At 30.6% G+C, this 24409-nt stretch overlaps 2 protein-coding genes across 10 annotated transcripts; one reads left to right on the forward strand and one right to left on the reverse strand.

Annotated features, from left to right (window-relative positions):
- Nucleotides 1-3798: 3798 nt before the first annotated feature.
- LOC126857669 (fatty acid synthase-like) lies at nucleotides 3799-15728 on the forward strand. 6 transcript variants are annotated; one of them, XM_050607336.1, is made up of 8 exons: nucleotides 3799-4020; nucleotides 5736-5862; nucleotides 5935-6279; nucleotides 6723-9913; nucleotides 10079-10541; nucleotides 11345-11687; nucleotides 11796-13273; nucleotides 13494-15728. In XM_050607336.1, exons 2-8 carry the CDS (start codon nucleotides 5817-5819, stop codon nucleotides 13871-13873), a joined length of 6246 nt encoding a protein of 2081 aa, XP_050463293.1. In that variant the 5' UTR covers nucleotides 3799-4020; nucleotides 5736-5816; the 3' UTR covers nucleotides 13874-15728. The 6 variants fall into 6 exon arrangements, with proteins under 6 accessions (XP_050463293.1, XP_050463287.1, XP_050463310.1 ...); XM_050607330.1 differs by having other exon boundaries at nucleotides 3799-3972; XM_050607353.1 differs by having other exon boundaries at nucleotides 3799-3972; nucleotides 5742-5862.
- Nucleotides 14548-23430, reverse strand: LOC126857837 (outer dynein arm-docking complex subunit 4). 4 transcript variants are annotated; one of them, XM_050607670.1, is made up of 5 exons: nucleotides 23096-23430; nucleotides 22329-22536; nucleotides 21091-21560; nucleotides 20235-20456; nucleotides 14548-16421 (listed from the first exon to the last, which is right to left on the reverse strand). In XM_050607670.1, the coding sequence occupies exons 4-5, from the start codon at nucleotides 20373-20375 to the stop codon at nucleotides 16119-16121; spliced, it is 444 nt and encodes a 147-aa protein (XP_050463627.1). In that variant the 5' UTR covers nucleotides 20376-20456; nucleotides 21091-21560; nucleotides 22329-22536; nucleotides 23096-23430; the 3' UTR covers nucleotides 14548-16118. The 4 variants fall into 4 exon arrangements, with proteins under 4 accessions (XP_050463627.1, XP_050463617.1, XP_050463636.1 ...); XM_050607660.1 differs by having other exon boundaries at nucleotides 22329-22607; XM_050607679.1 differs by lacking the exons at nucleotides 21091-21560; nucleotides 22329-22536; nucleotides 23096-23430 and adding an exon at nucleotides 20744-20862.
- Between the last annotated feature and the right edge of the window lie 979 nt (nucleotides 23431-24409).

Raw genomic sequence — 24409 nt, forward strand, 5'->3', positions numbered from 1 at the left:
TAAAGCTAATCATAAAGCTGCTTCAAGATTGTCTAGCGCCTTTCGTGGATCACCCAGTAAAAGATGACATTTGTTTCGCGCTATTGCTTTCTTCCGTTTGAAATACAAATTTAATGCCTATCAAAATTAATTTTTGCATATTACATGAACATTTTTCTTCAACAATCCTATTCGATACTATTATCCATATGGTGACAGCCGAGAAATTCGGCTTTCGAAATATATACTTGTTAAAGTATATATACTTTTTGTTAAATATTTCTCTTTTAAAACTTTTTTTTCCAATGGCTTTCCAATGTGTATATGAATATAATTGTAATTACATGATTTAAAAAAATTGTTATAGTAATTATATGATTTTAAAAAATTAATACTTTAATAGTATTAATTATATGATATTAATTAATAAGCTTTTGAAAGTGGATCTTTCTTGTACTGTTTCTCTCTAGTTTCTCTCTGCCTGTTTCTATGAAGTTTTTTATAACAAATAAAAATTAAAAAATTGTAAAATTCAAAAATTTTTTTCTAGTAATATTGTAATTTTCTCGAGGATCCTTTAAAGTTCTTATTTGAGTTCTTTATTATTTAATATATTTATTAAATATATTTAAAGTAACCATTTATTTACTTTTTTACACTAAGTCGATGATTTAAGGATTTTTTGAGTCACTAATTTGGTTGATGCCTCTTATTTACAGCAAGATCTTCTTAGATTTGATGTCTGGAGCCAAGCAAATAATAAACTTTTATCCAAATATCGTATGGTACGTTTTTGAGCCGTAAAAGAAATAGCTATTTGTATAATTATATTTTTAACAGAATTATTCTTTCGGCCGTTGACTATTCATAATCTTGTGTGTTGTGATTTTTTTGTAATGGTCTTTCTTTTGAGAAATATATAAATCTCATCGAATACTGCAACAACTTAAAGAGACTTCATCTTTTAAGGAGTTTTAATTGTCGTTAATTTTTGTACATTTATATGATCGCTGATTCAGCTCTTAGATTCTTGCAAAATATCAGCAAATAATTGTATCTTTTGCAATACTATTTCTTTAGAGTATAAAATGTTAAGTGTATTTTTTTTTATGTTGCGTATGTCACATAATGTAATCAAAACCTATAGATAACCTATAGTTACTTATAATCTATGAAGAATGTACTACAATTTTAATTTCATTTAAAAGATAATTTATTTCTCTACAATTTTTGTTTCGGTACTTTTTGTTAAAAAACTCATATATTCTCTGATATTTGTAAAAATGTATAAAATAATCGTGATTTCAAAGATTTTTAGGCATTAATTTAAAAAAAAATCATTTTTCGGCCCATGTTTATAACAAATTTTTTGAATTCAGAATTTAATTTCCTATAAAATCTTAAAGTCTGGCCGAAACATTTAAGCTCACCCTTATCGTATATCTTTGCGCTAGGAACCGGGCAATAAAAAAGAACGTAAAATCGGAAAAAATACGTAGTTTATGCTCTATATTCTAATAAGAAAATCCTAAAAAAGCATGTTCATATTTTCTTAGTAAATTACTTACTTTACATATTAGTAATTTAATATAGTATTTAATATAATATAAGAATAACGTTTCATTTATTATAGAATTGTAATTGACTCATATTTATCCTTTTTAACAAATCCGCATATTTATATATCGAGCGCGCGAGGAAAGGATGCCAGCTAGTATTTAATATAATGAATTTAATATCTCTGCTAGATTCGTTAAGTAAAATTCTTGTTTCACATATCTATTGACCTTTTTAAAAGATCAATGAATCATCATAAGATATACTTCGCTCCTCTGTTGTTTTTGAGTAAATCCTCTTAAATAAACTCTCACTTGCTCTTTATTACAATCTTTTTTTCACTCTAAATATAGGTCGTACTCAATATTTTTGTTTTTTATTATTTTTATTACTTTTTGCAATTATATACAATGAAGAAAATTTTGCAAGCTTGCAGCGTAGTTTCTTTCTTTTGAAATATATATCAATTTTGTTTAAATTTTTTCCATAATCCAGAAATAATGATAAAAAATTTTTCAGAATTTATATTGATAATGTTCATATGTTGGAATTCATGAATTTTGACAGATCTGCTTGTATATGAGATTTCAATTCGCATGAGTTTTGTTTCTGCAGCGAAAATAACGAAAACGTAAATTGTGCGAATCAATAATATACTCTGTTTCGATAGATACAATGAAAGAATCTGTAAGAAAAATCTTGTTCGTTGGTAAGAGTAAATTGCGTTTTCCCGAGTTCCACTCCATGGGACAGTAGAAAATAATTGTGATAAATGAAGTGCACAAAAAATAATTTTCAGACATCCACTCAAAAATATTTAAAGAACATCACTTATAAAAAGGCGAAATGACCGACCGAATGCAGTTAAGAATTTTAAAGATATATATATATATATATATATATATATATATATATATATATATATTTAATTTCCATGGAATATTATCATCTTACAATTTAAAGTGACTCATCTTTTTAGAATGTTGATAAGAGGGATAATTTTACAGTGGTAGAGATATGATTATTATTACTTAGAGAAGCAGTTTTTAGTTCTCCACTGATCGCTTGTTAGAGTCGTTGCAGTAGAATAATATCTATAACGAGAGATCCGAAAATCGGGAAAGAAATCTTTCTGTCTTTTTTTCTCTCTTTTCAAAAATGAAGGGGAGTTATCCCTCTCAATCCTCTCTGGCATCTTTTGTCAAAGCGATTATCCTACCGCAACGACTTTAATGATCATTAGAGAATTAAAAACTGCTTCTCTAAAAGCATGAATTGCATGTGAAAAAATTTAGTCGTGACCATAAGATCGTAAGCAAATCAACTAATCACAGCTAAACATTCTTATTACAATAGAATGCTTGATTATAATTGATCGATTTGCTTATGATCTTACGATTAGAATTAAAATTTGTTCAATGACCTTAAGATCTTACTTCCACCATTGGAGTTTCAAAATTTGTACAATTGTGCTCTAGAAAAGAAAACTTTTACTGCTATGCGCAGTAAAAATTCCATACAGCACATGTAGATTCTGAAAATGTTTCGAGAATATTGCCAAAATATATTACGTATATTTTAACATTCGTAGTATGTACTAATTTAATAATTTACTTTACTATTAATTACAATTAACTTTTAAAGTATATATTAAAACCAACAAATATATAAGTTTAATTTGAATTTAAATATATACTAATTAAAATATATAAATTTAAATATATAAATGTAATTTATGGAATTATATTTAATTTAGTTACATCAATAACTGCAATGTAAATGTATTAAAAATTTTTTTAATTATAGCATATTGTTTAGTTTATCAAAGTTTTTGTTTAGCCAAGATTTTTTTAATTGAATTTCTTTATTTTTTAAAATTTGTATTAATTTTTAATTTTTGTATACATTTTAATTTTTGTATCAATTTCTAAGTTTTAATTTTTTAAATATATTTCTAATTTTTTATTTTATATTTTTTTATTTTGTATTATTGGATGTTAGTCTATAAATAAGACTCACAGATATAAATAACGTTGCTGAATTCAAAACTTCAGCTTCTAGCTAAGTCAATTTTGTGTTCTTTATTCTGCTTATTCTGCAACTTACGTTACTATGAATCATTTTGAGGCTAAAACGTTGAGCAATACATTTTTGATGTTAGCGTTAAAAATTACAAAATAAGCGTTTTATACGATATCAGTGATATCCCTTCCCAAAAGATATATGCAATTTCTTCACATGGCCTACAATGGCTGCAATGGCTCCAATCGAATTTCGAACGTCGTGAGAGCAAGTACGAAATTCAGTAAACAATTAGAAGCAATTATAAAGATATATAAGTAATAAGTCTTGGAATAGATATAGAGTGTGTGAGAACGTGTTACAGTCATCGAAGCATCCCCATAATTCTTCGCACGATAAACGAATCTTCACGAGGTATTCTCATTTTCAAAGCCTCCACCCAATGCATTTGCGATTAGAGAGGCAAGAACATCGGATATATATATATATATATATATATATATATATATATTTTTACTATTATTATAAAAATAAATAAATTTTATATATAGCATAAATTTTTATTTTGGCCATTTCATAAGTACATCGTGATGATGCCGCGAATTAGATGGCGCAATCTCAATGAAATTTTTGGTCAGTTGTAATGGAGAACTTGAACGGGGAATTAATAGAAATTATAACAGCCAGAATATCGACACTCGTCGTTGCATATGCACAGCGATAATAATTATGCTCCCGCGATAAGCATTCCCGATAAGCGTGCACGCGCGATCTTTCTCTGTCAAATAAGTTTCTTGCGCGACTTTTCCTCGACCTGAATTCCTGCGTTAGAACACTCCTTACATCACTACTAAGGAATACTGCTTGAGGAATACGTGGCTTAAAAAACTTCTATAGTGTGTATCATTGTGAATTAACGAATAATCAGAAATAACCTTGCCTCAGGTACTGTAACGCGTCAAGATCAACTATCGTCAATTATCGGACTAAAATCTTTTTTTTCTACAAATTGTTTGATCAAAATATTGAATACTATCTGAGTATTGCAAACTTCGCAAGCTATATACATGTCTAGATTTTTGGCCACGTTTCACATGGTTTATACGCACTCGAGAAGTGATTCGCGAATGGGACACCCTATATATATATAGGGGAGAACTTAAAGAAGCGATACATGGTTTAACCCATTTGCATCATAAGCGCATATATGCGCGCATTTTGCCTGGCCACTATCACCGGAGCGCGCATATATGCGCTCATTGCACGTACGCATTTATCAACAGAGCGTATATTATACCCATGCGTATTTGGCTCTCAGTCAATGAAAAGAGGTGATCGCGAATAGTTTCAGGGTAAAATAACTTAGAAAAATAAAAAACAAAATGGATGGGTATGTTTCCGACAGCAGTGAAGAGGTGATTAGATCTAGAAAACGTAGACGTTTTAAGGCGATTTCTTCTGATGGTAGCGAGAGTGAGAGTGATTTTGAGTGGGAGGAAAAAAATGATAAACTTAAATTTCATAAATTTACATCTGTTGGTGGTGTAAATAGAAACATCAAGAATTTTACTAGACAGAACGTATACCACCTGTTTTTAACAAACGACATTCTTGAACATATTGTGACTGAGACTAATCGATTTGGTGAAGAGGATCCAAGTTTCAAAGAAATTTCTGTTTTTTTTTTATGTAATATTGCTTTTGTTTTTAACATTTAAAAACATTTTCATTTAAATGCAATCAAAAAAATTTTTAGTGATAAGAACGAATTTTTCATTTTTCTGTGTGATGCAAATGGGTTAAAAAACTTTTATAAGTGTGTCATTATAAATTAACGAGTGTTAGAAATGGTCTCTGCAGACACTCCAAGCAGTGTGACACATGAAGATCAATCGTACATCAAGATTGATATGTGACCAAAAATCTAGACATTTAGTGTCTTGTTAGAGTATATATATATATATATATATATATATATATATATATATATATATATATATATGTATATATATATATATATATACATATATATACATATATATATATATATATATATATATATATATATATACATATATATATATATACATAGAGATATATATATATATATATATATAGGAATATATATATATATATATATAGGAATATATATAATAATGAATCATATATAATTTTAGCATTAGGTGATTTTGTCTCTATAGATAAAAAATATCCTAGTCGGAAAAAGAAAACTAAAAGCCAATTATTTGAAGATCAAAATGCCTGTTCATTTTGAAGGAGACATTGTTATTACGGGCATTTCAGGTAATTGTGCTGATCTTGAGCATACAGTCAATCAATTTTGTTACAGGAATGTAATGATTGACATTTTTCTAGGCCGTCTGCCTGAATCCTCAAACATTGAAGAATTTAAAGAGAATTTAATGAAAGGAATAGACATGGTAACCGAAGATGACCGCCGTTGGCCAGCGGGTCTTTACGGGGTGCCGCCTAGATCCGGCAAAATAAAAAATCTTAATAGATTTGACGCTTCTTTTTTCAAAGTACATGCTAAGCAGGCACGCGCCATGGATCCGCAGCTTCGTCTTTTGTTGGAAGTGACATACGAAGCATTAATTGATGCTGGCATCAATCCATCAAATTCAAAAAAATCGCGTACTGGCGTGTTTGTCGGTGTATCTGTTTCGGATGCAAATAATCTTTGGAAAACAGAATCAAATGGTTTCTACTTTTTTTTTTTAATCTTATGAAAATTTCTGCCTAATAAAGTAATATTACAAACAATTACGAAAATTTTCGCTTAATGAGATAGCATTGAAAAATTGTTAAAAATAGTCAAATTATTTTTTAAATGTATTCAATATTTCACAAAGAAATATTTGATACATTAGAATTATTTTTTTATGAAACAAGAAATAAAATATAAAAAGATTTAGATAAGGATATGAAATTTTGAAAAAGAAATATAATTGATTAAAATATTTTTTCAATATACATAGTTTAAAAGTTAGATTTACAATATATATATCAATAAATCTGTTTATTATTAACAAGCTATAAATTTTTACTTAAAAAACGCTTTAAAGTTTTAGTTACATATATTATAAGTTTTAGTTATATTTATTAAGATTGACCTAAATAGAATACTTATTGTTTGTTTGCAGAATACAGAGTACTTGGATGTTTAAAATCAATGTTTGCCAATAGAATATCTTATGCATTTGATTTTATTGGACCTAGTTGTGTAGTAGATACAGCATGCTCCTCGTCCTTGACTGCTATGCATCAAGCGGTTATCGCAATACGCTCAGGAGAATGCGACTCTGCTATTATCGGCGGATTACAAATAATGCTTGATCCAGCGAATAGCATTCATTTTCATAAATTAAATATGCTGTCCAAAGACGGCAAATGTAAGACATTTGACGCCACGGCTAATGGTTATGTGAGATCTGAAGCAGTGATCGCGATGTATCTGCAGAAAACGATGGATGCACGCAGAATATACGCCAAGGTAATAGGCACGGCGACAAATACAGACGGCTACAAACCAGAAGGTATTATGTACCCGAACAATAACATTCAATACTTGATGTTGCGTGAATTATATAACGAAGTAGGAATCGATCCGAGAAACGTAGTTTATGTAGAGGCACATGGTACCGGTACCCAAGCTGGTGATTCTCAAGAAGTAAATGCCATCGATAGACTATTCTGCAAAGACAGAAAAACACCACTGTTAATTGGCTCGGTCAAGTCAAATATAGGACATACGGAACCCGCTAGCGGACTATGCTCAATTGCTAAGGTATTGATCGCAATGGAAACCGGTGTAATCCCCGCAAATCTGCACTTTGCTGTTCCAAATCCAAACATCCCAGCACTAACCGAAGGACGTATTCGTGTCATCGACAAAGCCACGCCGTGGAATGGCGGCCTCGTTGGCATCAATTCATTCGGTTTCGGTGGCACAAACGCGCACGTTATTTTGGACAGTAATCCGAAAATAAATATGTCATTAATGATGAATCCCATTGAACCAAATGCCAAATGCCAATTGCCAAAATTAGTCGCCGTATCGGGCCGCACAAAAGAAGCTGTGCACGTGTTATTAGACAAAGCAAGCGAGCATCGACAGGACAACGAATTCTTGTCTCTTTTACACGCCATACATAGCAATAATATATCGGGACATAACATTCGTGGTTATGAGATACTTGCTCATGACGGTATACGCGAAATAACTCAGCAGAATTATGATGAGAAATGCCCTATTTGGTTTGTATTTTCCGGCATGGGTAGTCAATGGTCAGGCATGGGCCGCGAATTACTCAATATTGAAATATGCCATCAAAGTTTGAGCCGATGCGCGGATGTATTGAAAAGTCACGACATCGATCTAATGAATATTATAATGAATGGCACCGATGAGACGTACGAGATCATAACAGTTGCTTTCGTATCTATTGTAGCCATCCAAATCGCTCTCGTCGACATGTTGACATCTATAGGTATAAAACCAGATGGTATAGTTGGACATTCCATTGGCGAATTAAGTTGTTCTTACGCTGACGGTGCGTTTACGCTAGAACAAACTATTTTGGCAGCCTATTACAGAGGTAAATCGATCGTAGACTCTGACTTAGAACTAGGCGATATGGCAGCAGTCGGTTTGAACTGGGAAGAAACTAAAAAAATATGTCCATCCGATATTAGTTTAGCATGTCACAATTCTGCGGATTTGGTTACTATTTCTGGCCCATCTGAATCAGTACATAAATTCGTAGAAGTGCTAAAAAATAAAGATATCTTTGTCAAAATGGTTAAATGTTCCGGCATCGCTTTTCATAGCATATATCTTGCGCCGATTGAATTCAAGCTGCGCGCCATGCTCGATATAATTATACCAAAACCAAAACAAAGATCTGACAAATGGATCTCCAGTTCAATACCTGAAACCGCGTGGAACAGCTCGCTTGCACAATTTAGCTCATCGGAGTATTTTGTGAATAATATGTTGTCACCCGTGCTTTTTAAAGAGGCAATTGCGCACATCCCGGATAACGCGATAACTATCGAGATCGCGCCGCATTGTCTGTTGCAAGCGATTTTACGCAGATCGCTACCATCGACAGTGATCAACGTCAGCCTTCAAAAGCAGAATCATTCAAACAATCTGATCTTTTTGCTGTCTAATGTGGGGAAGATGTACATGGCCGGCGCACAACCCGATATTCTCAAATTGTATTCGGATTCAATAATTAGTTTTCCCGTTGGACGCGGAACACCGATGATCGGACCTCTAATCAAGTGGGATCACTCTAGTATATGGGAAGTACCTGTTTACAAGCACAAATCAGAAGGATGGTCGGGAGAGCATATTGTGGAAATAAATCTGTTTAGAGAAGCCGACGCATATCTAGCGGGACACAAAATCGAGGGGCGAATTATTCTTCCGGGTTTCAATCTCGCGCTGATAGTTTGGAAAACCTTTGCAAAATTACGCAACATTTATTTCGAGAAACTGCCGGTAATCTTTGAGAACATATGGTTCCAGCGCATTACCTTCCTACCGGAGAAGAAACCGATCAAATTATCAGTAAGAATCTTTGAAGAAACAGGTGATTTCATAGTTCGTGAAGTTGATTCAGTAGTCTTCAGCGGAAACATACGTGCTGCCGAATCCATTAAGAAAGATGAATTGAATCTGCCTTTATTACCGATTCCTCCTACCGACAAAGAGCTCTTATTGCCGTTAAGCGCCAAAGATGTTTATACAGAACTAAAGCTGCGCGGATACGAACACAGCGGTTATTTTAAAGGAATAAAATCCTGTGACAATTATTGTACCGAAGGCGAGATATTCTGGTTCAACGAATGGTCCTCATATATAGATAATATGTTTCAGTTCAATATTATATCCAATGACCGGAAATTAGTGTATGGATCAAAAATTCGATACGTTCAGATCGATCCTGTTCTTCATAAACAGTTGGTCGACAAGTTACCAAAAGACGGCGGATTGCCGGTATATCAAAACAAGAAAATCGATATTATCAAATCTGGCGGAATCCTAATCAGAGGTATAAATAATATTGTATCTCGGCGACAGCACCTTCAAACTAAACCCAAGTATAAACGTTACACATTTGTACCTTATGAAAGTTCGTGCAACCTAAATATAGAAAATCAGACGAGAGAAAAGATGCATGCACTCACGGTGTTGTTACAAATTATGTGTGAAAACTTAACGACGTTTAAAATTAATGCTGTTGAAATTGTGAACAATCAAGCCTCAAGTAGCCTCTTAAAATCATTTGTATTAGATATCATCCATGATAAGCCTTTATTTACCGTAAGTACTTATCACAAATTTTTAATGCACATTGTAATTTTAGAAAATAAATAATTTGCAGATATAATTATTTTAATAAGCAAATTCTTTGAAAAATTCTATTCTATTGTAAGCTTTTTTGCATAAATGATTCTAAGCACAAATTATCTTTTTCTATTGTTTTAGATTAATGTGGATGTCAAGAATATCAGTGATTACATAATTCGTTTTAATCAAATGAACATGAATATTAAAGATGTAATGCTGGAAGCGAATGATGCAACCCGAGCTCAGAATGTACATCTTTTCATAGCGGCAAACGTACTGTCTGAACAATCTCACACTATGCTAAAAAACCTGGCTGCGGATTTAAGATCCAATTGCTTTATTCTTTTGGAAGAAACTACTATACCACTCGACTTAAAATCCATATTAAGGGAGGTGAATTTGACGGTGGCCGGAAAACAAATCGGCTCCTCGGGAAAGATTTATCTCTTGTTAAAAAAGCGAGGGAAAGGAAGAAAATCGATCGTCGTATATATCACAGAAAGAGATTTCTCATGGTTGGAGAATGCAAAGACAGTGTTAAGAAACTTTGACAGCAAGAGTGAAGAAGTGCTTTTTGTATCTCAAGGCGAAGAGTCAAGCGGTAAAATTTTAAAGAAAAAATTACATATAGATATTCGCTTTTTATACATATTTATATGCCTTATTAAAAAAATCGATAATTATGCAGTATAGAGGAGCCAGTTCCAATTATCTTCATCTTGACATATAAAATAAAGAAAAATAAAGTTTGTTTATGTTGTATTTGTGTAGAGCAGACGTGGGAAAAGTGTTTGTTTATCAATAATACTAAGAACTTTGAGGAATAAAACATATATAACAAAACAATATATTTTTTTAAAGAAGGAAAATATATTGTTTTGTTATAAATTGTACAAAACAAAGAAAATTTTTAAAAAATTTATTTTTTTTAACGATATAATTCTTTATATAATATTGTTACATCAGTGAATTGATCTCAAATAATCGAATGCATGCGACACAATCAATACATACGAAATAAAGAAAGCTCTTCTTAAAATATCAAAAATTTTAATTACAGAACACACAAGAAAGAAGTAATTAAAAGAGCGGAGCTATCAGTAACACGATCGCTTCATAATTATTCGAAAATTAAAATGTCTGTAGCTGTCAAAAAGACTGGCACATTGTTTTGTAAATGATCTTTTTTCTATCGTAACGAAAGACATAATTGCGCCAGAGAATATCATATAGCCATAAACTATACATTAAAATATACATTAAAATATATTAAAAAACGTATTATTCTTTTTTTTTCAATTTTTAAAAATATCTATTAAAAAATCATTAATTTAATTTTTTTTTTTAATTTTGTCGGAATGTTTATCAAGTGTCTTGACAGCTATCCTTGTTTTTAATTTGCAGGTCTGATTGGATTTATAAATTCCATTCGGCACGAGGTTATAAACGTGCGTTATGTCTTCATTCAAGATAGTAACGCTCCTAAATTCGATTTATCCGCAGAGTTTTACGCTGAGCAATTGGATAAAGAATTATCGGCTAATGTGTTAAAGGAAGGTCAATGGGGCAGCTATCGGTATTTGCAATTAAATTACAATGGCGATATGCAAGTAGAACACGCTTGTGTGAATATACTGAAAATAGGAGACTTAAGTAGCTTGAAATGGATTCAAAGCCCATTAACGTACTATCAAACCAAATATACAAATACACTTTGCAGTGTGTATTACGCGTCGTTAAATTTCAAGTAAGTTATGACAAGCATTATTTATCTCTCATTTAATTAATAATCTGGACATAACATATTATCATATTGATAAATATAATTAATAAATAAATTTTACCTTAACAATAGGGATGTTATGCTAGCGACCGGTAAACTATCAACAAACACCGTCTCATTATCAGGGATAGAAAATTTATTAGGAATTGAATTCTCCGGGAGAGACGCAAACGGTAACAGAGTGATGGGTATAGTTAAGACAATGGGATTGGCCACCACTGTACTACCGGATACCGATTTTCTCTGGGAAGTACCCGACAAATGGACATTGGAACAGGCGGCAACAATACCGGTTGTTTACGCGATCAGTTACTATGCTTTATTTGTACGAGGTCAATTGAAAGCGGGCGAAAGCGTATTAATTCACTGCGGTGCGAGTGGTGTCGGCCAAGCGGCAATCGCCATCGCGCTGCATGCCGGCTGCACGGTCTTTACTACTGTCGGCACGCTGAAAAAGCGGCTGTATCTCAGGAAAACATTTCCGCAATTGACTGACAAGCACATCGGTAATTCCCGAGATACGAGTTTTGAACAACTGATTCTTAACGAGACTGAGGGATATGGAGTCAATGTGGTACTGAATTCGCTTGAAGAAGAAAAACTTCATGCTAGCGTACGATGCCTCGCAACCAACGGTCGATTCCTCGAGATTGGGAAATATAACATGTTAAATGGCAATCGTATAGATATGTCGATATTCATAAAGAACATAGTTTTCTACGGTATACATCTGGAAACGCTATACGAGGACTGCGCGGATAAGCAAGAAACGATTAGACTTGTTTCAGAGGGAATCGAGAACGGTGTGGTGCGTCCGTTGCCGACAAAGGTATTCCAGAAAGAATACCTCGAGCAGGGATTCAAATTTATGACGACGGGAAAGCATATTGGTAAGATATTGCTGAAGATTCGGGACGAGGAGCAGCAGAAGAACGTGCTACCGGTGCTAAAGATGGTAGCGGCTATTCCGCGTACCTATATGAACCCGGAAAAATCATACATATTGATCGGCGGTCTCGGTGGATTTGGCCTAGAATTGACTAATTGGATGATCGACCGCGGCGCAAGGTTCATCATTCTCGTGTCCCGTTCTGGTATACGCACCGGTTATCAGGCATTCCGCGTGCGATACTGGCGTGAGAGAGGAATAAAAATTATTATTTCTACGGCAGATATCACGACATTATCAGGTGCTGAACATTTGATTGACGAGAGTAACCGGCTGGCTCCGGTAGGCGGGATATTTAATCTGGCAGCTGTACTACACGATGGCTTCTTTGAGAATCTGCAGATAGCCGATTTTGAAATAGTAACTTTGCCAAAAATCAATGGTACAAGAAATCTGGATGCGACGTCGAAAAAATCCTGTCCGTCATTGGATTACTTTGTTGTGTTTTCGTCTATATCGTCTGGCCATGGCAATCCGGGTCAATCCAATTACTGTCTTGCAAATTCAGCTATGGAGAGAATGATGGAGCAGAGACGTGCCGCTGGTTTGCCCGGTCTTGCTATTCAATGGGGTAGTATCAAAGATATTGGCTTATATGAAGGTGAGGTTTATGTCTTTACCTTTTCCATCTTATTATATTATCGTGCAATTTGTTTAAAAAGTTTTGTTAAAAATAATTACAAAATAATAATGTTATGTTATTAAAAAAAAGTAACAGATTAGAAATTTAAATATAGTTTAAATATTAAAATATTCTCGCAAATCGCGAAAGTTGACAGTAATCTTCGATATTATATTATATGATACTATTATTTTTATAGATACAAAGAATAAGAACATCTATACAAACACTATTTTAAAGCAAAATATGACCAGCTGTCTTGAAACCATGGATATCTTTCTTCAGCAACGGTACCCGGTATTATTATCCATGGTAATAGCCGAGAAATTAGTGATTAACAGCGATAAAGTTGACTTAGATCAAATAATTTGCAATATCCTTGGTATTGAAAATGTTCATTCGATGACTCCAGATGATAACTTTGAAAAGTTGGGTATGGATTCATTAGCTTACATGGAGATAAAGCAGATTCTTGAAAGAGACTATAATATTATGTTATCATTCCGAGAGATGCGTGCCTTGACTGTAGCAAAAATACGAGATTTAATAGCCGAACGGCAAACGCCATTCTCAAATTAGAAGAGAATGCCAAGAGGAGTCAGCCTCTACATTATATACTTTTCAAATTATTGAATATTTTTCTTTTAAAACTTTTTTCGATGGCTTTTCAATGTGTATGAATATAATCGGAATTACATGATTTAAAAAAATGGTGGTGGTATGGTAATGGTATAATTTTAAAAAATTGTTACGGTTATGATATAATTTTAAAAAAACATTTGATAGTATTAATCATATAATACTAATTAATAAACATTGTGCTCTTGAAATTTTTTGGGGTTGATTATCTCTATCAAATTTTATAACAAATAAAAATTCAAAAATTCTTTTTCTTATAATATTGCAGTTTTCTCGAAAGTTTTTAAGGATCTCATTTAAGTCCTTTGTTGTTTAATATATTTATTAACGACTTAAAGCAAATATTTATTTACTCTAATTTTCTATTTTATGCCGACGACTTACAGATTTTTTGAGTTACTAATTTGATTGGTGCCTTTTATCTACAGTAAGATCTTCTTAGATTTGATTGAAACATAATGAACTTTAATGTAGACAAATATCGCTTGGTACATTTTTGAGATGTAAAAGAAATAGTTATTTGTATAATTATATTTTTAGCAAAACTTTTCTCTCGGTCGTTGATTCTATTCCTAATCTTGTGATTTCTTGTAATGTCCTTTTTTTGAGAAACATATAAATTTCATCATGAATACTGCAAATACTTAAAGAGACTATCGATTTTGTAAATCGATCGTGTAAATTATAAAAAAAAATGTTAATACTTTAAAGTTATTGATAACAAATTTAAAAAGGCTTTAAATATAAATATTACAAGACGGTTAAAAAAAGGGCTAATAAGAGCGGGATGCAAAAAATTAATACATCATTAATTTTTAAAAATGCAAGTCATTTTTTTCTTTAATGGACGTTTCAATCCTTTCTTTGGATCCACTTCAACAAATTGATTTAAAAATATTCGTGTGTCTTGACATTCAGCTTCACCTCCCGTCTCCGCAGTGAGTCTCCTACCGGTTCCAGCCGTTAAGAGAAGACCACAATATTGAACATTATAAAACAAAATTAGTTGAAAACAAGACGGAGAGCTGAGAACGTGAAAGCACTGTGATTTCCAGTTCTTATTAGCCTTTTTTTTTAAACGTGTTTAAAATTATTGTACTCTTGTGAAACCGTATTTAGAATATGCCTCAATCGTCCGGAATCTTTATTTCACAAATCAATATATTTTGCTTGAGAAAATTTAACATCTTTTTTTCTTTGTGTTAATTATAACCGTTAAACTTTTTTGAACACAATTATATTTGTTTATTAAAAAAAAATAAGAAACAGAAACATGAGAGAGGCCATTTTTTGAAAGACGCTTTTTCTAGCTTGTACATAAGCTAGATCCATTTTAAAGGCGGTGGAACTATATGGGTACCATGATAAAACGGCCGGTTGATGCATGTCCTCTCTCTCTTCCTCTCTCTCTCTCTTGACATGAGAAATGCTTAGATATGCATGCGAGATGTAAAGAGATATAAAATAGTAAAAAGAATATATTATCTGATTTCAATATGTTGAACACAATTGAAAATTGTTTTTTGTAAGAGTGCATTCCGATAAAAAAAAACATAACGGAATGAAACATTAACAGAAAGAAAATTAAGTGAAAGGCTAACCAACCAAAATGATTCCGCTTCAATTCAGTTCGGCTTTTCTGTAGGTTTTCCATGGCAAATATTGTACGGGACGGAATTAAAACGGACATAATAGTATTCATAAATTGTATATAGTAACCTGTAACAATCTGTGTGAACTTATAATTACATATATAATTATATGGTAATAAATTATATGTTAATTCATTATTAAATATGTATGTTTCTTTTTATTCCTCTTTCTTCTTATTATTAAAAACGTTAACTTTTATTATTAACGTTTTCTAATACATCATTAATTATTTCACAATATACGGTAAATCGCAAGAATACTGTGCAAGTTGTTTGTGACATTTTATTGCTTGACGAGTCTATTGTAAATTTATTACCAGCAGCTATCGGACATGAAGTTTACAGTCAAAAACTTAAAAAATTCTTTTAGGCAAGAGGCAATTAATATATCTGTTATGTTTTTTGTATAGCAAAAATAAAATTATCAACATTTTAGAAGTTTAAAAACATAATCTATATTTTTATAAGACATCTTTTTAATTTTTAATTTTTAGTTTTTAATTCTTACCAACGTTTGTTAATAAAAACGTCTTTCAATTCTTACGTAATATGTTCTGTATCGCGTCTCTTGCTTTTTGAACACCCAAACGAAATTGGTCGAATTCTGGACGAATCTTCATTCCTCGATAATAATACATCAAACTCATTTCGAAATCGCCTAAATGATAGAGAGCCTCCGCTTTGCAGTACACAGCTTTGGCGTTGCTAGAATCTTTAGGATTTAATCGTAAAGCTGCTTCAGCATCGTCCAATGCCTTTTGTGGATCACCCAGTAAAAGATGACATTTGCTTCGCGCTATTAAAGCGTTCTTGTCTTTGGGATTCAAATCCAATGCCTGTCAAAATAAATTCTTGCATTATTTTAATATTCTTATTGGAATTATTATTATAACATTGATAAAATTGTTATTGAGAAAGAGAGAGAGAGAGAGAGAGAGAGAGAGAGTGAGAGAATGTTAAATATAAAATAATGATTATTATTATATCAAATAATAATTATTATTATATCAAATAATTATCACTGCGTATAAAGTTTTTTTATTATTTGTTAGTTAATTTTATTTTATGATATATAAATTGTTATAATTTATTTAACTATATAATTTGATTATATAAAAGACTATATGTTTATTCACACGCAATGCACGTGATTAAATATAATGTAAATAAAAGGCATGTGTATATCAATCTTGTTCTGATTATGCGCTTTTATTAATTGACAATTGAAGCGAGCTAATGAACCTTATTAATAGAGATGATAGCGGTATTGAAATCACCGAAGCGCATCTCGCGCAAACCAAGCGTCAGCAACGCTCCGGGTTCGGTCTCCTCCGGGATTTGTAGATCTCTGCTGCGATCTTGACGTTGCTTCATCTTCAGAGACTGCTTTATATCTGTGCTACCCATGTTCACGGCTGCGGCGCGATCTTTATCAGTGTACACTTCTTCCTGCCGATGACTGTCACTGTCATGTTGGCGTCACTTTTTCCTCGACTTCTGAATTCTCATCTCCGATTCAACATTAGCGGTGTTGGACCTCTCCTTTTTCGTTCGGACATCATTTCGCTTTATTTTACCGTCATAGCGAAAATTGTCGCTGCCATTCACCTTCGTCGGATATTTGCTCGAACGCGCTTCCTTGGTCGATTCCTCGATTTCTTCGACATCCTGTTTCGAGTCGACGCCAATTTCCACGCGTGTCCGCACATAACTTTGTAATAAATCGTGATGATGCAACGTGGGATTCAGGATGTCCATGACGTGATGTTCAACTGTGCTCGCTACATCCTTGACGGCACTTTGCGCTACATCGTCGTTCATTTCGAAAGCTCGTTTCTTTTTTATTCGATTATATTAGAATATTTTATTACAATGAGACTAATTTAGAGATATATTCGTTCTTTTTTCCTTTTGCACGTTTCTTTTCGCGAAGTTGTGAAAAACAAAGAGAGGCCTTGCGTATAAGAACAATAGCTATTTATCTACGTGTCAAGATACGTGTGGTTGTCGACACCTAGGAAGTACGTTTCCTTAGAAACGGGTAACAACACCGACAAGTCACAAGCACGATAAATATCTATAGGTTTGTTCTTTCTAAGCTGAACTTAACCCTCTATGGGCCCGTGTAACATTCAGTTCACATTTCAATTTATTGATATTTTACCAAATAATTATGCGAACATTATAGGCCGCGTGACTTGAAAGTCACATAGTGAATATTTAAAACAATTTAAATATTTAAAACAAGTTTTTTTTAAATTTAAAACAAAATTTATTTAAATTTAATTAACATCAAGACAGGATTTAAAACAAAAATTCGGCCCATAGAGGGTTAAGATGCGTTTGACATAATAATATCTCCTCAAACGCATCCATTGCGTTTTTTTTTCTTTTTTTATATATCTAGCTTTTAAATATATATATATATATATATATATATATATATATATATATATATTATATATTAACTTAAACACTTAAACGGCCAACTTAAACATTTTATACAAATTTTATAAGAAGAAATTATAGTTTTTATTTTAGTTTATATTCAGCTAAATATGCAATGCTTAAGATACCTTATAAAGCTTAAAAAATGTGCCATTTTTAAAATTGTAGCACCATACTATTTTTTTATTAAACATTCTGATTATAAACATTCAATAACCTAAAATGCTGAATCTCACTTTTATTCAGGCATTTTGCTCGAGTATTATGTAAAATTAAACATATTATATATAATTAACATATATTATGTATAATTAACTTATATCGGGTTTATTATCACATTCTCGTATATCAGAGTCTCATATAAACAACTATTTTAAGATAACATTTTCAGTGTAATGTAATTACTTCTGTATGCAAAGTTATTACGTAAATAAATTATATGCTCGTGTCATATAATAAATATGCAATATACTTAATAGTCTTTAGAAAATTTCCGCTGGCTTTTTTATTCACGTGTAGAGGATATTTTAATTAAACGTTTGATCAAACGTTTTTAACATCAATAAATTAAATAATACTTTCAATCTCTTTATAAAATATATTTTTTAAATTTTAATTATAATATATACTGTTATTAGATTCCTAAAATTGAATATTGCTCAAATATTGTCTAAACGCTATTAAAAAGCTAGCCACTTTTTATTTTTCACAAATGTTTTCTTTATATCTGCGATCTATTACTGAAAATAGAATATAACACAATTTATTCTAATTCATTTCTAAAGATTAAAAATTATATAACAGCGATTCTAATACTTATCTGAAAAAATCTTGAATTTATTTATATAGATTATTTATTAATTATTATAAGACGTCGAATTGTCTAAACTGTACGAACTGTCAAAATATGTGATTTCCACGATGACAGCTTATGAAGTATGCATAGCGAGAGAGAACCACTCAGCATTGCGGAAAAAAGGCAACGAAAAAAAATGAGCTCTCAAAAACAAGCTTTTTTGGAGAGAGATACTAATACAAGAAAATCAGCTACAAAGAACAAATTTTATAATTAGCTATTACAAATTATGAAAAAATATGTATATGTATATGTAAAGGACTCTTTGATATTTCGTATTCTTAAAGATAAAAACAGAGCATATAATTATAAGATATCTTCTTTCTTTTTTTGTTAATCGCAAACGCATCTTTTTTATAAGAATATTTTTTATTTGCGACGAAATACTGTGCAAGAATATATCTAGAAAATTTTTGTGAGATAAATTTTATTAAGTTTTTTTTTTTTTAAATGGAAAGAATTTATTAGATGACTACGTTGCACGTTTCTTATCGCATATTATATGAATAATACATTATATAAATAACACATTATCTAAATAAAAGTTGATAAATTAAGTAATATTATTCTGACATATGCAGATTTATCATGTATTTATCATTGTTGTGAAATATCCAGCTGTACTTATCATATCGTATTTATTATATCGTGAAATATATATAGCTACTGTTAATATTTATTTTAATAACAAAATTAATTTTATTAAAGAAATCAGAATTGTATATCTTGTTGGAGATATATTTTAATTTAAAGGATTTTTTATATCTCACTCATATAATTTTGTTTTCCAATTTTGATACACTACATTGTAAAAAATGTATTAAATATGTAAAAATATTAAATTATTATCATGCATCATTACTAAGTATAAAACTATACAATAAATAATGGAAATGTATGACATATATAATTTTACACTTTTTTTACGATATGTCTAATAATTTTGCATTTTTTTCTCTTTTTCTTTTTCTTCTGCACGAGCAAAGTATTAAAATATGTAAACTTAAATTTGATAATCACTACTTTTCTTCTAACATCTAACATACACACACGCACACACATTGCGCTATATTAAATTTAAACAATATTTTTCATCTCATCAGGCATTCTTCAAAAGTTTTTTAAATATATACACTCGTATATCCTACATATATCTAAACGCACATATATGCTGTTATATTATTCAAATAAGATGAATATAAATTTTTATGTAATGCATTAATTTATTTTAATATTTAACTATTTTATTTTATATTTATTTTTGTTTCGATATTTTATTGCAGTTGGTTAAGAATTAATAGAAAGAGTTAGATAGTTTATAAATATATATTTTTTGGAAACTTACTTGATTGTACAGAAATATGGCTTTATTGTAATGCCCATTTTTTACATGAACAGTCGCTTCGTTTACTAATAGTGTGTTTCGTATAATAAGGGAAGTCCGTTTTATTTGTATTGCTGATTGCTTTTTCGAATGATATACCATATCCTCTCGATACTCCTACGATATCCGTTTGAACGATAAAGTTCGAAAACGATTTAATCGACAAATATATCAATAGAGAACCTGAAAATATCCATTATGATAATAAATGATAATATAAAGTGCATTATATATAATGATATATGCTTTCTCAACATTTTCAGAGAGAAAAGAATGAAAATAAAGAACAATTTATACATAATAGACACTAAAAATTGAATATTATAATCGGTAATGCGATGGCATATTGATAGCAAAATAGCTGAGAAAAAAATTAAAAACTAAAATCTAATTTAAGAGTAAAAAAATTAAAAACGCACTTTAATCATTTACATTTCACTAAAAAAATAACTAGCGCAAAATATACTTACGATTTTACAATTATCATTTATAATAATAATAATTGATTATTATCACTTATGATAGTAATAATTGAAAATTAGAAAAAAAATACTTAATTTATGATGATAATAATTATTTTCTATTTAAGTGGAACTTGACGACGATAAAATAGGAGATTACACGTATTGTTCAAATAGCGTCACAGCCTAGCGTCTTAAAATTCTTGTAACTTGGTAGGTAAAACTTTTCCGTCCGTACTTTCTGTCCTGTTTCCACAATATCAAAAAATGATCAATAAGGAAGCGTAAGAAAAGAACGGTAAGACGGATAACTGGACTTTATTCTCATTCTTTACCATCACTACCATCACTATTACCATCACTATATATATCTCCAATCGTGAACGGAAAAGCTATTATAATGGTTCGCATGCTTTCTATCAATCCATTGCTATTGTCCTTGCCCGATTATTCGTGTCATTTGGCCCGAAGAAAGATGCACGCGATCTGCATATTGACTGATTTCTTTGCATTCCTCCCGTAATATATTTTGTAAAACGATTTGCTACCGACTAAGATAATTACTCAGAACGGAACAATTCGCGAGTTACGGATAATAATCGGAAACTAAAAGCAGGACATATTCCGTGACCTACGGATAATATGGCTATGTCATGCCTCGACCGCATTATTTATACACTCGACAAAGCTTTTTTAATAGACCTATAACGATTCCTGTCTCTCAATAGGGGATGTCGGCGCACGTTCTTTGAAAGCAAATAAGCCTAATTGCGCGTCATCCCGAAGTATATTTTATGATCCTTTGTACGCATTCTGAGAGAGTATTCTGAAAAAAATTAATACTTAAATATTATTAAATACTTAAATAATATTAAATACCTATATGGAAATATGAAATACCTTTTGCGATATATATCGAAGTTTGTATGAAAAAATCTACTAGATTTAAAAAAATATCATATATCTATATCTGATAGTATATTCAAATCAAGGATTCGAAAATTATCCCAGTATCTTTACACTTTAATATTAAATTCTCAGTTTCAGAAATCGTGCTCATGTATCAAAGTTCATCAATATTATATAACGTACATATTGAGATTTGGAAAAAAAAGATTTCCATGTTTGAGTCGAATGAGAAATAAATTGTAAACAATATGTAATTTGTAATTTAACAGTTAAATCGCTTGCGCGATTTTATACAGTATTGCTTTTATACTTAAAGACGCTTCAATAATACTGTTCAATTTTTTTTCATCAAATTTGTCAAACAATGGCCTTCCATTATTCATAAAAACTAATTGCGAAGTTAATCAAGAAAAAACTGAGACAATTTGAACAAATTAATTGCATTTTCAAAATATATTTATTAATTATTTATATATAAAATAATTTTTATCATAAAAAATAATAATATAAGTTAATATACAGTAATATAATATCATATTTCTAAAAGATAAATATAGATATTAAATCAATTATATATAGACCTATATGTATATAATTTAGGATCAAACAAAATTAACTGCACAATATGTTTATTTCTAAAATAAAAAATATTAATACTAATATTTAATTAAAAAAATACTAATACTTAATATTGATGTATTCTAAAATTTTGCATCGAATAGCTTGTATCTTTGCCATTTGCGCAGACTAATAACTTTGGCCAATGAATCATAATTTTTCCACTATAAAGTCAATGCAGGACCAATAATCGCCGATACTTTATTCCATCTGACAGTCACTACGAGAAATGATAGAATCTCAAAATATGTGCCTCGGAATTTGAACTTTGTCGCCTACAACATTTCCGACGATATTCAGACTTTAAACATTAGATTCTCAATTTCCAGGAATTATATTGCATGTTCTATCAGATAATCATATAATTATGAGCAATTAGTTTTTTTATTCTATCGATAATTTCAATAATTACTTGATTATGTTCGGCAAAAGTTTGTTTAAACAAGTTTCAAGAGATATCATTTGGAGATTTCTGTATGATTCTATAGCAAAAACGATTTATTATTCACGCATAAGAAATTTTATAAACAGAAAAATAAAACGGATATTTATTTATACGCGAATGCGTATTCATGCATAATGATGATAATATGAATAAAATAACGGAGGTGGTGAGTTCTTTAGCAATTTGTTTAAAGATGTTAATTAACATATACTACAAAAAGAATAATATAATATCTTTTTAAGAAAAAATAAAAATGGCGTTACGTACACGAGCCATAAATTGTAGGTAATAGAATGGATATGGATATACATATATGTGGAAATAAATAATATAATAATATAAAATAATAATATAACGACATATAATATGACATAACAATAATAATTTACCATGGAAGACGTTTCTTAAAGAAAAATTTGTACATTGAGACTTTGCAGCATAACTTCGTTTGTGATACATATAGAAAAATAATAAAAACATTTTCTTCATATAATTAATTAAAATCTTGAGAGGAGCACCTTACAAATGACAACGGTTACGTATGAGCTAGATGCTCGCGTCCATCACATATCAATCACATATCAATCACAAATATCAAAATCAAATGTCCTTTATCGTTGCGCGCTTTTTACTCGCGTGAATTGACCAATTCTTTAAAATTATTTTTTCAATAATTATTACGAAAATCAAAATGATGAAAAACTTTTCTGCGCGGTTTCACCCCCGTCTACCTGCACACGAGTGGTGATAGGTACTTATTATCGGACATATATATATATATATATATATATATATATATATATATATATGTATATGTATATGTATATGTATATATACATTTAGTGTTGAAAAATTAACCCACAAACTTTGAAGAAAAATAAAGGATTCCAAAATAAACATTTTTTGTTAATGTTTATTTCGTTTCTTCCACCTTATTCATCTCAATCTGATATATTCTATATATATTTCTATAAATCTATTTTTATTAATTGTCTCTACTAGAGAATTTTTCCATATATGTAATACTCTTAGGACTGAAGCACAAACTTTTGCATAAGTGCATAAGCATGAGGAAATTGATTGGCCATGCATATGCATAATGAAATGGAGATCTATAACATGCAAATAAAAAATCCAAATTACATAATATAGCAGCGCCCAAAATATTTAATATTTCGAAAAATTTATTATTGTATGCTTTGGATTTTATATTTGATACATATAATAAGTATAAATTAATAAAATAATTTTATCAATTTTGAAAAAACTGTTAATAAGTCTGTTAAAAATAAAAGCTTTTTAAAAAGATTAAGTGAGAGAGAGAGAATCCTCTCTTCTCCGCTTGATACGAAATAAACATATTTTGATTTATATTTATATTTACATTTATACATCACCCTTATTAAGCCTTGTGTCCACTACTGTTAAAATTCGGTCTGAGTTTTCAGACCGAGAAATGTGTAGCCAATCAATTTGCAGCTTTTACGAAAAAAAGATTATTTTTTTATTAGATCATAAATCATTGATTATGATTTGATTTTTATGTACTCTATTAGAAATCGATCATATTAAATATTTGCCCAGGTGATCATATAACTTTTTCGCTAGGGCGGAAACGTGAAAAGTGAAAAATTTTCCCATTGAAATTAATGATAAAATTTTTCACTCTTCACATTTCCGCCTTAGGGAAAAAGTTACATGAT

This window comes from Cataglyphis hispanica, chromosome 2 (genome assembly GCF_021464435.1).
Source record: "Cataglyphis hispanica isolate Lineage 1 chromosome 2, ULB_Chis1_1.0, whole genome shotgun sequence".
NCBI classification, from domain to species: Eukaryota; Metazoa; Arthropoda; class Insecta; order Hymenoptera; family Formicidae; genus Cataglyphis; species Cataglyphis hispanica.